This window comes from Oncorhynchus keta, chromosome 9 (genome assembly GCF_023373465.1).
Source record: "Oncorhynchus keta strain PuntledgeMale-10-30-2019 chromosome 9, Oket_V2, whole genome shotgun sequence".
NCBI lineage: Eukaryota > Metazoa > Chordata > Actinopteri > Salmoniformes > Salmonidae > Oncorhynchus > Oncorhynchus keta.
In genome coordinates, this window is record NC_068429.1 from 8811234 (window position 1) to 8824665 (window position 13432).

General features: G+C 50.7%; 1 protein-coding gene across 1 annotated transcript; it reads left to right on the forward strand.

Annotated features, from left to right (window-relative positions):
- Window positions 1–5262: 5262 nt before the first annotated feature.
- LOC127931877 (uncharacterized) lies at window positions 5263–13043 on the forward strand. Its single transcript, XM_052526018.1, has 3 exons — window positions 5263–5301; window positions 10609–12450; window positions 12588–13043. The coding sequence occupies exons 1-3, from the start codon at window positions 5263–5265 to the stop codon at window positions 13041–13043; spliced, it is 2337 nt and encodes a 778-aa protein (XP_052381978.1).
- Window positions 13044–13432: the final 389 nt, after the last annotated feature.

Sequence of the window (13432 nt, forward strand, 5' to 3'; positions counted from 1 at the left end):
ATTCACATGTAGTCCCTGATGGCAAACTGTCTGGACATGTAATAGGCTTGAGCCTAAACGGATCACTCTACTAGTATCCTCACCCAGGAGAACAGACAGAATTCCTTGGTACTGTCAGTGTGAGGTTGGTAAGGTTCAGTGTGAGGTTGGTAAGGTTCAGTGTGAGGTTGGTAAGGTTCAGTGTGAGGTTAGTAAGGTTCAGTGTGAGGTTGGTAAGGTTCAGTGTGAGGTTGGTAAGGTTCAGTGTGAGGTTAGTAAGGTTCAGTGTGAGGTTGGTACGGTTCAGTGTGAGGTTGGTAAGGGTCAGTGTGAGGTTGGTAAGGTTCAGTGTGAGGTTGGTAAGGTTCAGTGTGAGGTAGTAAGGTTCAGTGTGAGGTAGTACGGTTCAGTGTGAGGTTGGTACGGTTCAGTGTGAGGTTGGTAAGGTTCAGTGTGAGGTTGGTAAGGTTTAGTGTGAGGTTGGTACGGTTCAGTGTGAGGTTGGTAAGGTTCAGTGGGAGGTAGTAAGGTTCAGTGTGAGGTAGTAAGGTTCAGTGTGAGGTTGGTACGGTTCAGTGTGAGGTTGGTAAGGTTCAGTGTGAGGTTGGTAAGGTTTAGTGTGAGGTTGGTACGGTTCAGTGTGAGGTTGGTACGGTTCAGTGTGAGGTTGGTACGGTTCAGTGTGAGGTTGGTAAGGTTCAGTGTGAGGTTGGTAAGGTTCAGTGTGAGGTTGGTACGGTTCAGTGTGAGGTTGGTAACGTTCAGTGTGAGGTTGGTAAGATTCAGTGTGAGGTTGGTAAGGTTCGGTGTGCGGCTGGTGAGGTTCGGTGTGAGGTTCGGTGTGCGGCTGGTAAGGTTCGGTGTTCGGCTGGTAAGGTTCAGTGTGAGGTTGGTAAGGTTCAGTGTGAGGTTGGTAAGGTTCAGTGTGAGGTTGGTAAGGTTCAGTGTGAGGTTGGTAAGGTTCAGTGTGAGGTTGGTAAGGTTCAGTGTGAGGTTGGTAAGGTTCAGTGTGAGGTTGGTAAGGTTCGGTGTGAGGTTGGTAAGGTTCGGTGTGAGGTTGGTAAGGTTCAGTGTGAGGTTGGTAAGGTTCAGTGTGAGGTTGGTAAGGTTCAGTGTGAGGTTGGTAAGGTTCAGTGTGAGGTTGGTAAGGTTCAGTGTGAGGTTGGTAAGGTTCAGTGTGAGGTTGGTAAGGTTCAGTGTGAGGTTGGTAAGGTTCAGTGTGAGGTTGGTAAGGTTCAGTGTGAGGAAGAGGGAAAGAGGAGAATAGGTACTTTTCCGCCTCTGCTGGGCTTTATCCACATCCCTGTCATCTCTGTAGTTGTATGAATTAACCGGTTAAACTGCAAAAATCACAAAATAAAAGCTTTGATGTGGATTATCATTTGCGAATGTTTAAGGGAGCGCAGATTTTTGTCACTGTGAGGTGATTATTATTGGCAGACAGTTTAGCCCATGCTGCTGTTATTTTGTATGCAAACTCAAAGCGTGGGTTGCCATCTCTTCTGGTCGTTGGACTGCTCCCATAATAACACAAAGTGTTCCATCATATCACAATGATATGATACAATATGATGAAATGTGATGTTTTATTTAATACAGCTTAACATTGGTTTGGATGTGAACCCTTTGGATGAGTTAAGTACTTATGTTCTATTGTAAGACAGATGTAGAACACAGTTGAAAATATCCCTGAAATGTCCTCAGACATTTACAGTAATGCACAATGACAACTCATCTAGAAAAATGACAGTTTTTCTCTCATCCCAGTGTAACACAAAAAGTCTCCTGTTCTTAGGTTCTCAGCATCTCTTGTTCTCAGATTCTCTTGTTCTCATATTCTCTTGTTCTCCTGTCCTCAGTTTCTCTTGTTCTCAGATTCTCTTGTTCTCAGATTCTCTTGTTCTCTTGTCCCCAGATTCTCAGATTCGCTTGTTCTCAGATTCTCTTGTTTTCAGGTTCTCTTGTCCCCAGATTCTCAGATTCTCTTGTTCTCAGGTTCTCTTGTTCTCAGGTTCTGTCTGTTATCTTATCATTGCTAACCTCTCTCGTCACCTCTGGCAAATAATCTCTGTCATAGCAAACACACTGTTCACACACTCATTCTAAGCTACCACGTACATTCTCCAGGCCATGTCCGTACACATTCTCAGTGCCACAATGTCAGTTCAGCTTTAACACAGGATTCTACTCGGTACTAGGTCAGTTTCGTACATTCACACTATATTGTCAGCGTCACTATTAATTACCATGTAGACATTCCAAAATGGGGAGCCACGTTTGATGGCGAGCCACCATTGATGAATAGTGAGCGCCAAATCATTATTCACTTGTTGCGAATCAAGAAACATTCACAGTGAATTCCAGAAATGTGGCTCCATTCGTAATGTTCCAAAGCACCACTTCCTACTGAGGTCCATTTTAACTGACATTGAACTAACATTAAAAATAACATTAAAGATCTATTTTGTTGTTGCAAAATGGCAGAGCAGGTGTACAGCTTTGGGATGGGGCTGGGGAACTAAATAATAAGGAATTCTATCAGCCAGAGATGTAGATTACATCACACATGCTGTGGTTTCAAACTCGTAACACAGCTGCATGGGATTTCTATTCATGTGACTCTGTGCGTTTAATGGTATAATGACGGGAGCCGCTTGTGGATTTGACAGCTCCAACGCAGTAACACCTTCCTCATTGCCGAAACAAAAACAATATCCTATGCCGTTGTCGGTTGCCGCAGGATAACGCTGATCTGATTGAATCTTGGCCTAATGTCTGTATCGTTGGTGGTCAATCCTTGCATCCGTAGCTCTGTCTACGAGTTTGAGTGGTTACATTTCGCTCACCCCCCAAAAAAGAGGCAGGCTGACCGTTTTAATATTTTTTTGAACTGCAGATTGCCCCCTTCAAGTAGCTTCCCAGATCACAGACTGTAGCATGTTCACACATCTGTCGATGTCATTGTTCCATTTCAGTTGAACACTATTACAGTGATGCCCAACAGTACACTATTACAGTGATGCCCAACAGTACACTATTACAGTGATGCCCAACAGTACACTATTACAGTGATGCCCAACAGTACACTATTACAGTGATGCCCAACAGTACACTATTACAGTGATGCCCAACAGTACACTATTACAGTGATGCCCAACAGTACACTATTACAGTGATGCCCAACAGTACACTATTACAGTGATGCCCAACAGTACACTATTACAGTGATGCCCAACAGTACACTATTACAGTGATGCCCAACAGCACACTATTACAGTGATGCCCAACAGTACACTATTACAGTGATGCCCAACAGTACACTATTACAGTGATGCCCAACAGTACACTATTACAGTGATGCCCAACAGTACACTATTACAGTGATGCCCAACAGTACACTATTACAGTGATGCCCAACAGTACACTATTACAGTGATGCCCAACAGTACACTATTACAGTGATGCCCAACAGTACACTATTACAGTGATGCCCAACAGTACACTATTACAGTGATGCCCAACAGTACACTATTACAGTGATGCCCAACAGTACACTATTACAGTGATGCCCAACAGTACACTATTACAGTGATGCCCAACAGTACACTATTACAGTGATGCCCAACAGCACACTATTACTATTTACTGATCATGTGATAATATCTTTGCTATGAAAACAAAACATTTTCTCATACTGTATCAGAGCTTTATTCATCAGAGTTCATGAATAAATTCCTATGTTCACGAATAGCAAGCCTGCCATCTAGGGGATAGAAGTTAACTTTTTTCAAACTGTCCTGATGGTGCAATAGTCCTTACTTTTCTTCCAAACCGTTACACATTAAAGATTCAGTCCGTATCACAGAAGATTTGCGTTATTAGCGCAATTAAAAGGTAATGCCCGAATGAGTCGACAGATGCAGCGTTTACCGTGAACGCAGTTTCCAGGAACGCGGGAACATTGCCTTTAAATCTGCCGCATTTCGGATTTAATCGAGGCCTAAACTTCTGATTTCCACATCGTGTAGTCACCTTAGTCATCACCTACATAACCCCTAGAGTTGAAATTGGTGGTTCTTGAGCCAAGTCGCTCCGGTGGGCTGCACCTTCCAACACCTCTCTAATAGCTTCAACACTCATGGTTATTTGGCTGTCCCCATAGCAGAACCTTTTGAAGAACCCTTTTTGGTTCCAGATAGAACCCTATCTCTAATGGGGACAGCTGAAGAACCCTTTTTGGTTCCAGATAGAACCCTGTCTCTAATGGGGACAGCTGAAGAACCCTTTTTGGTTCCATGTAGAACCCTGTCTCCAATGGGGACAGCTGAAGAACCCTTGTTGGTACTAGGTAGAACCCTGTCTCCAATGGGGATAGCTGAAGAACCCTTTTTGGTTCCATGTAGAACCCTGTCTCCAATGGGGAAGCTGTAGAACCCTTTTTGGTACTAGGTAGAACCCTGTCTCCAATGGGGATAGCTGAAGAACCCTTTTTGGTTCCATGTAGAACCCAGTCTCCAATGGGGAAGCTGAGGAACCCTTTTTGGTTCCAGATAGAACCCTATCTCTAATGGGGACAGCTGAAGAACCCTTTTTGGTTCCAGATAGAACCCTGTCTCTAATGGGGACAGCTGAAGAACCCTTTTTGGTTCCAGGTAGAACCCTGTCTCCAATGGGGAAGCTGAATAACCCTTTTTGGTTCCAGGTAGAACCCTGTCTCCAATGGGGAAGCTGTAGAACCCTTTTTGGTTCCAGGTAGAACCCTGTCTCCAATGGGGAAGCTGAAGAACCCTTTTTATTAGTTCCAGGTAGAACCCTTTTTGGTTCCAGGTAGAACCTTGTCTCCAATGGGGATAGCTGAAGAACCCTTTTTGGTTCCAGGTAGAACCCTGTCTCAAATGGGGATAGCTGAATAACCCTTTTTGGTTCCAGGTAGAACCCTATCTCAAATGGGGACAGCTGAAGAACCCTGTCTCCACTGGGGACAGCTGAAGAACCATTTTTGGTTCCAGGTAGAACCCTGTCTCCACTGGGGACAGCTGAAGAACCATTTTTGGTTCCAGGTAGAACCCTGTCTCCCCTGGGGACAACTGAAGAACCCTTTTGGAACCCATTTTTCAAAGAGTGAACTAATCAGCTCTAAGTCTCTAGCCCTGAAAGATTGCCGCAATAGACCACATGAAATCATCTCCGTCACACAAATGGTTATGGAAATGACCTCGTTGGTGTAGATCCATGTCTAACAGCCCCTTGTCTTTGTGAAGGGCCCAAGCTGTTAATTCAAACATGGACTCGCGAGCCGCGATCCATCTGAGACGTCTGGAGGTAACCGCTTGCTGTGCTGCTCTTTGTTCCTTTGTGAACATTGAAGACGGGTCTCCCTGACCTATGCTTCAACCGCACCACAAGAAGAAATGAGACCGCTTTGACCACTAGTTCTGAGGCAAGTGAAATGTCTTAGCACGAGTGCTGCGATTGACGTTGGTGTGAGGGTGTGGATATGAGAGAGGCTTGGAATTACGATATTTCCTCTACAAAAATGTCTTTACAACACAAAACATTTTTCTTCCTCAATTGAAGTGAAATGGTGTAAACAATAACAATAACATCCACCCACAAGACCCTAAAACCTCATACCTACAAACCACCCAGCCCAAACCAACCTCATACCTACATACCACCTAGACCAAACCAACCTCATACCTACATACCATCTAGACCAAACCAACCTCATACCTACATATCACCTAGCCCAAACATTACATTACATTACATTTAAGTCATTTATAGCAGACACTCTTATCCAGAGTGACTTACAAATTGTCCCACGCTTTGTTCTACATACTACCCAGAATCCTACATGACAAAATGTACAGAACTACTACTACTATTGGATTGGAGGGTTAAATCAAATAAAGAGTAGAAGTTGGACAAGTCATTGCCTCCTGAACTATCAACCTTAATACAATGGGTTGATTCACAATAATCGGAACATTTTTCCTCTCGTTGTTGCTAGGCGTGTTTAAATTATTTTTTTTTAGCTCTATGACACCATCCTGTGAAGTTCGTAAATTATTTAATCTGTATGTAGCCTAGTAAACTACGTAGAATGTATGCACACATGACTGTAAGTCGCTTTGGATAAAAGCGTCTGCTAAATGGCATATATTATTATATTATATTATGATTTTCCTGAGTCGTAGTGGGAGGACCACACACCATATCATCGCATGACTGAAGATGGTAATGGGGTTGAGACTAGGGTAACAGGGTTGAGACTAGGGCAACAGGGTTGAGACTATGGTAACAGGGTTGAGACTAGGGTAATAGGGTTGAGACTAGGGTAACAGGGTTGAGACTATGGTAACAGGGTTGAGACTATGGTAACAGGGTTGAGACTAGGGTAATAGGGTTTAGACTAGGGTAACAGGGTTGAGACTATGGTAACAGGGTTGCGACTAGGGTAACAGGTTTGCGACTAGGGTAACAGGGTTGAGACTAGAGTAATAGGGTTGAGACTAGGGCAACAGGGTTGAGACTAGGGTAACAGGGTTGAGACTAGGGTAACAGGGTTGAGACTAGGGTAACAGGGTTGAGACTAGGGTAACATGGTTGAGACTAGGGCAACGGGGTTGAGACTAGGGTAACAGGGTTGAGACTAGGGTAACAGGGTTGAGACTAGGGTAACAGGGTTGAGACTAGGGTAACAGGGTTGAGACTAGGGCAACAGGGTTGAGACTATGGCAACAGGGTTGAGACTAGGGTAATAGGGTTGAGACTAGGGTAACAGGGTTGAGACTATGGTAACAGGGTTGAGACTAGGGTAATAGGGTTGAGACTAGGGTAACAGGGTTGAGACTATGGTAACAGGGTTGAGACTAGGGTAACAGGTTTGAGACTAGGGTAACAGGGTTGAGACTAGGGTAATAGGGTTGAGACTAGGGCAACAGGGTTGAGACTAGGGTAACAGGGTTGAGACTAGGGTAACAGGGTTGAGACTAGGGTAACAGGGTTGAGACTAGGGTAACATGGTTGAGACTAGGGCAACGGGGTTGAGACTAGGGTAACAGGGTTGAGACTAGGGTAACAGGGTTGAGACTAGGGTAACAGGGTTGAGACTAGGGCAACAGGGTTGAGACTATGGTAACAGGGTTGAGACTAGGGTAATAGGGTTGAGACTAGGGTAACAGGGTTGAGACTATGGTAACAGGGTTGAGACTAGGGTAATAGGGTTGAGACTAGGGTAACAGGGTTGAGACTATGGTAACAGGGTTGCGACTAGGGTAACAGGTTTGCGACTAGGGTAACAGGGTTGAGACTAGAGTAATAGGGTTGAGACTAGGGCAACAGGGTTGAGACTAGGGTAACAGGGTTGAGACTAGGGTAACAGGGTTGAGACTAGGGCAACGGGGTTGAGACTAGGGTAACAGGGTTGAGACTAGGGTAACAGGGTTGAGACTAGGGTAACAGGGTTGAGACTAGGGCAACAGGGTTGAGACTATGGTAACAGGGTTGAGACTAGGGTAATAGGGTTGAGACTAGGGTAACAGGGTTGAGACTATGGTAACAGGGTTGAGACTATGGTAACAGGGTTGAGACTAGGGTAATAGGGTTGAGACTAGGGTAACAGGGTTGAGACTATGGTAACAGGGTTGCGACTAGGGTAACAGGTTTGCGACTAGGGTAACAGGGTTGAGACTAGGGTAATAGGGTTGAGACTAGGGCAACAGGGTTGAGACTAGGGTAACAGGGTTGAGACTAGGGTAACAGGGTTGAGACTAGGGTAACAGGGTTGAGACTAGGGTAACAGGGTTGAGACTAGGGTAACATGGTTGAGACTAGGGCAACGGGGTTGAGACTAGGGTAACAGGGTTGAGACTAGGGTAACAGGGTTGAGACTAGGGTAACAGGGTTGAGACTAGGGCAACAGGGTTGAGACTATGGTAACAGGGTTGAGACTAGGGCAACAGGGTTGAGACTAGGGTAACAGGGTTGAGACTAGGGTAACAGGGTTGAGACTAGGGTAACAGGGTTGAGACTAGGGTAACAGGGTTGAGACTAGGGTAACATGGTTGAGACTAGGGTAACAGGGTTGAGACTAGGGCAACGGGGTTGAGACTAGGGTAACAGGGTTGAGACTAGGGTAACAGGGTTGAGACTAGGGCAACAGGGTTGAGACTAGGGTAACAGGGTTGAGACTATGGTAACAGGGTTGAGACTAGGGTAATAGGGTTGAGACTAGGGTAACATGGTTGAGACTAGGGCAACGGGGTTGAGACTAGGGTAACAGGGTTGAGACTAGGGTAACAGGGTTGAGACTAGGGCAACAGGGTTGAGACTAGGGTAACAGAGTTGAGACTAGGGTAACATGGTTGAGACTAGGGCAACAGGGTTGAGACTAGGGCAACAGGGTTGAGACTAGGGTAACAGGGTTGAGACTAGGGTAACAGGGTTGAGACTAGGGTAACAGGGTTGAGACTAGGGTAACAGGGTTGAGACTAGGGTAACATGGTTGAGACTAGGGCAACGGGGTTGAGACTAGGGTAACAGGGTTGAGACTAGGGTAACAGGGTTGAGACTAGGGTAACAGGGTTGAGACTAGGGCAACAGGGTTGAGACTATGGTAACAGGGTTGAGACTATGGTAACAGGGTTGAGACTAGGGTAATAGGGTTGAGACTAGGGCAACAGGGTTGAGACTAGGGTAACAGGGTTGAGACTAGGGTAACAGGGTTGAGACTAGGGTAACAGGGTTGAGACTAGGGTAACAGGGTTGAGACTAGGGGGTAACAGGGGTTGAGACTAGGGCAACAGGGTTGAGACTAGGGTAACAGGGTTGAGACTAGGGTAACAGGGTTGAGACTAGGGCAACAGGGTTGAGACTATGGTAACAGGGTTGAGACTATGGTAACAGGGTTGAGACTAGGGTAATAGGGTTGAGACTAGGGTAACATGGTTGAGACTAGGGCAACGGGGTTGAGACTAGGGTAACAGGGTTGAGACTAGGGTAACAGGGTTGAGACTATGGTAACAGGGTTGAGACTAGGGTAATAGGGTTGAGACTAGGGTAACAGGGTTGAGACTATGGTAACAGGGTTGAGACTAGGGTAATAGGGTTGAGACTAGGGTAACAGGGTTGAGACTATGGTAACAGGGTTGCGACTAGGGTAACAGGTTTGCGACTAGGGTAACAGGGTTGAGACTAGAGTAATAGGGTTGAGACTAGGGCAACAGGGTTGAGACTAGGGTAACAGGGTTGAGACTAGGGTAACAGGGTTGAGACTAGGGTAACAGGGTTGAGACTAGGGTAACATGGTTGAGACTAGGGCAACGGGGTTGAGACTAGGGTAACAGGGTTGAGACTAGGGTAACAGGGTTGAGACTAGGGTAACAGGGTTGAGACTAGGGTAACAGGGTTGAGACTAGGGCAACAGGGTTGAGACTATGGTAACAGGGTTGAGACTAGGGTAATAGGGTTGAGACTAGGGTAACAGGGTTGAGACTATGGTAACAGGGTTGAGACTATGGTAACAGGGTTGAGACTAGGGTAATAGGGTTGAGACTAGGGTAACAGGGTTGAGACTATGGTAACAGGGTTGCGACTAGGGTAACAGGTTTGCGACTAGGGTAACAGGGTTGAGACTAGGGTAATAGGGTTGAGACTAGGGCAACAGGGTTGAGACTAGGGTAACAGGGTTGAGACTAGGGTAACAGGGTTGAGACTAGGGTAACAGGGTTGAGACTAGGGCAACGGGGTTGAGACTAGGGTAACAGGGTTGAGACTAGGGTAACAGGGTTGAGACTAGGGTAACAGGGTTGAGACTAGGGCAACAGGGTTGAGACTATGGTAACAGGGTTGAGACTAGGGTAATAGGGTTGAGACTAGGGTAACAGGGTTGAGACTATGGTAACAGGGTTGAGACTATGGTAACAGGGTTGAGACTAGGGTAATAGGGTTGAGACTAGGGTAACAGGGTTGAGACTATGGTAACAGGGTTGCGACTAGGGTAACAGGTTTTAGGGTAACAGGGTTGAGACTAGGGTAACAGGGTTGAGACTAGGGCAACAGGGTTGAGACTAGGGCAACAGGGTTGAGACTAGGGTAACAGGGTTGAGACTAGGGTAACAGGGTTGAGACTAGGGTAACATGGTTGAGACTAGGGCAACGGGGTTGAGACTAGGGTAACAGGGTTGAGACTAGGTAACAGGGTTGAGACTAGGGTAACAGGGTTGAACAGGGTTGAGACTAGGGTAACAGGGTTGAGACTAGGGTAACAGAGTTGAGACTAGGGTAACATGGTTGAGACTAGGGCAACAGGGTTGAGACTAGGGCAACAGGGTTGAGACTAGGGTAACAGGGTTGAGACTAGGGTAACAGGGTTGAGACTAGGGTAACAGGGTTGAGACTAGGGTAACAGGGTTGAGACCAGGGTAACAGGGTTGAGACTAGGGCAACAGGGTTGAGACTAGGGCAACAGGGTTGAGACTAGGGCAACAGGGATGAGACTAGGGCAACAGGGTTGAGACTAGGGTAACAGGGTTGAGACTAGGGCAACAGGGTTGAGACTAGGGTAACAGGGTTGAGACTAGGGTAACGGTTGAGATTCGCCAGATATTGTTGTTGTGGGGAGAGGCCAGGGGGAGGTCAGGGGAAGGCCAGCGGAAGTTCAGGGGGGGCCAGCGGGAGGTCAGGGGGCCAGCGGAAGTTCAGGGGGCCAGCGGAAGTTCAGGGGGCCAGCGGGAGGTCAGGGAAGGCCAGCGGAAGTTCAGGGGGGCCAGCGGGAGGTCAGGGGGGCCAGCGGGAGTTCAGGGGGGCCAGCGGGAGGTCAGGGGAAGGCCAGCGGAAGTTCAGGGGGCCAGCGGGAGGTCAGGGGGGCCAGCGGGAGGTCAACAGGTGGTCAGGGGGGCCAGCGGGAGGTCAGGGGGGCCAGCGGGAGGTCAACGGGTGGTCAGGGGGGCCAGCGGGAGGTCAAGGCCAGGGTGGTCAGGGGGGCCAGCGGGAGGTCAAGGGAAGGCCAGCGGGAGGTCAACGGGTGGTCAGGGGAGGCCAGCAGGAGGTCAGGGGGAGGCCAGCAGGAGGTCAACGGGTGGTCAGGGGGAGGCCAGCAGGAGGTCAGGGGAGGTCAACGGGTGGTCAGGGGGAGGCCAGCGGGAGGTCAACGGGTGGTCAGGGGGAGGCCAGCAGGAGGTCAGGGGAGGCCAGCAGGAGGTCAGGGGGGCCAGCGGGAGGTCAGGGGAGGCCACGGGTGGTCACGGGGGGGCCAGCGGGAGGTCAGGGGAAGGCCAGCGGGAGGTCAACGGGTGGTCAGGGGGAGGCCAGCGGGAGGTCAACGGGAGGTCAGGGGGAGGCCAGCGGGAGGTCAACGGGTGGTCAGGGGGAGGCCAGCGGGAGGTCAGGGGAAGGCCAGCGGGAGGTCAACGGGTGGTCAGGGGAGGCCAGCAGGAGGTCAACGGGTGGTCAGGGGAGGCCAGCGGGAGGTCAACGGGTGGTCAGGGGGAGGCCAGCGGGAGGTCAGGCCGGGTGGTCAGGGAAGGCCAGCGGGAGGTCAACGGGTGGCCAGCAGGAGGTCAGGGAAGGCCAGCGGGAGGTCAACGGGTGGTCAGGGGGAGGCCAGCGGGAGGTCAACGGGTGGTCAGGGGGAGGCCAGCAGGAGGTCAGGGGAAGGCCAGCGGGAGGTCAACGGGTGGTCAGGGGGAGGCCAGCGGGAGGTCAGGGGAAGGCCAGCGGGAGGTCAACGGGTGGTCAGGGGGGCCAGCGGGAGGTCAGGGGAAGGCCAGCGGGAGGTCAACGGGTGGTCAGGGGGAGGCCAGCGGGAGGTCAACGGGTGGTCAGGGGGAGGCCAGCAGGAGGTCAGGGGAGGCCAGCGGAAGGTCAGGGGGAGGCCAGCAGGAGGTCAACGGGTGGTCAGGGGGAGGCCAGCAGGAGGTCAGGGGGAGGTCAACGGGTGGTCAGGGGGAGGCCAGCGGGAGGTCAACGGGTGGTCAGGGGGAGGCCAGCAGGAGGCCAGGGGAGGTCACGGGTGGTCAGGGGAGGCCAGCGGGTGGTCAACGGGTGGTCAGGGGAGGCCAGCAGGAGGTCAGGGGAGGCCAGCAGGAGGTCAGGGGGAGGCCAGCGGAAGGTCAGGGGGGCCAGCGGGAGTTCAGGGGAGGCCAGCGGGAGGTCAAGGCCGGGTGGTCAGGGGAGGCCAGCAGGAGGTCAGGGGAGGCCAGCGGAAGGTCAGGGGAGGCCAGCGGAAGGTCAGGGGAGGCCAGCGGGAGGTCAGGGGGAGGCCAGGGTGGTCAGGGGAGGCCAGCAGGAGGTCAGGGAGAGGCCAGCGGAAGGTCAGGGGGAGGCCAGCGGGAGGTCAACGGGAGGTCAGGGGGAGGCCAGCAGGAGGTCAGGGAGAGGCCAGCGGAAGGTCAGGGGGAGGCCAGCGGGAGGTCAACGGGAGGTCAGGGGGAGGCCAGCAGGAGGTCAGGGAGAGGCCAGCGGAAGGTCAGGGGGAGGCCAGCGGGAGGTCAACGGGTGGTCAGGGGGAGGCCAGCAGGAGGTCAGGGAGAGGCCAGCGGAAGGTCAGGGAGAGGCTAGCGGAAGGTCAGGGGGAGGCCAGCGGAAGGTCAACGGGTGGTCAGGGGGAGGCCAGCAGGAGGTCAGGGAGAGGCCAGCGGAAGGTCAGGGGGAGGCCAGCGGAAGGTCAGGGGGAGGCCAGCGGGAGGTCAGGGGGAGGCCAGCAGGAGGTCAGGGAGAGGCCAGCGGAAGGTCAGGGAGAGGCCAGCGGAAGGTCAGGGGGAGGCCAGCGGAAGGTCAACGGGTGGTCAGCGGGAGGTCAGGGGGAGGTCAACGGGTGGTCAGGGGGAGGCCAGCAGGAGGTCAGGGAGAGGCCAGCGGAAGTTCAGGGGGAGGCCAGCGGAAGGTCAACGGGTGGTCAGCGGGAGGCCAGCAGGAGGTCAGGGAGAGGCCAGCGGGAGGTCAACGGGTGGTCAGCGGGAGGTCAACGGGTGGTCAGGGGGAGGCCAGCGGAAGGTGATCATTTGACGGCTACATGGAGATCCAGCACTTGTTACGTCTCTTGTATCCCCCGTCGTTGAGCCAATCACTTCAAACCACACTACTGTCTCATCCATGGCCTTTATTTAACTAGGCAAGTCAGTTAATAACAAGTTCACGGCCGGATGTGATACAGGCTGGAAATGAACCAGGGTCTGTAGTGACGCCTCAAGCACTGAGATGCAGTGCCTTAGAACGATGCTATTTTCTTTTGTTCCATCGTTATGGTACTGAAGTTCACTCATAAACAATTCATTTAGACCCGGGATTTATTTGCTGAAATGTGTGCTGGTGCCCCGGCTATTAAAAGCGTCAGGCGGCTATTTGAGATCTCCGTTTTATGGTATGATGCGATTCAGGAAGCTGGGCGTTTGGCGCCAGTTCCTTCCTCATAGTAGGGCAGAAATGCCTTTTGAAACTTCCTGTGCCT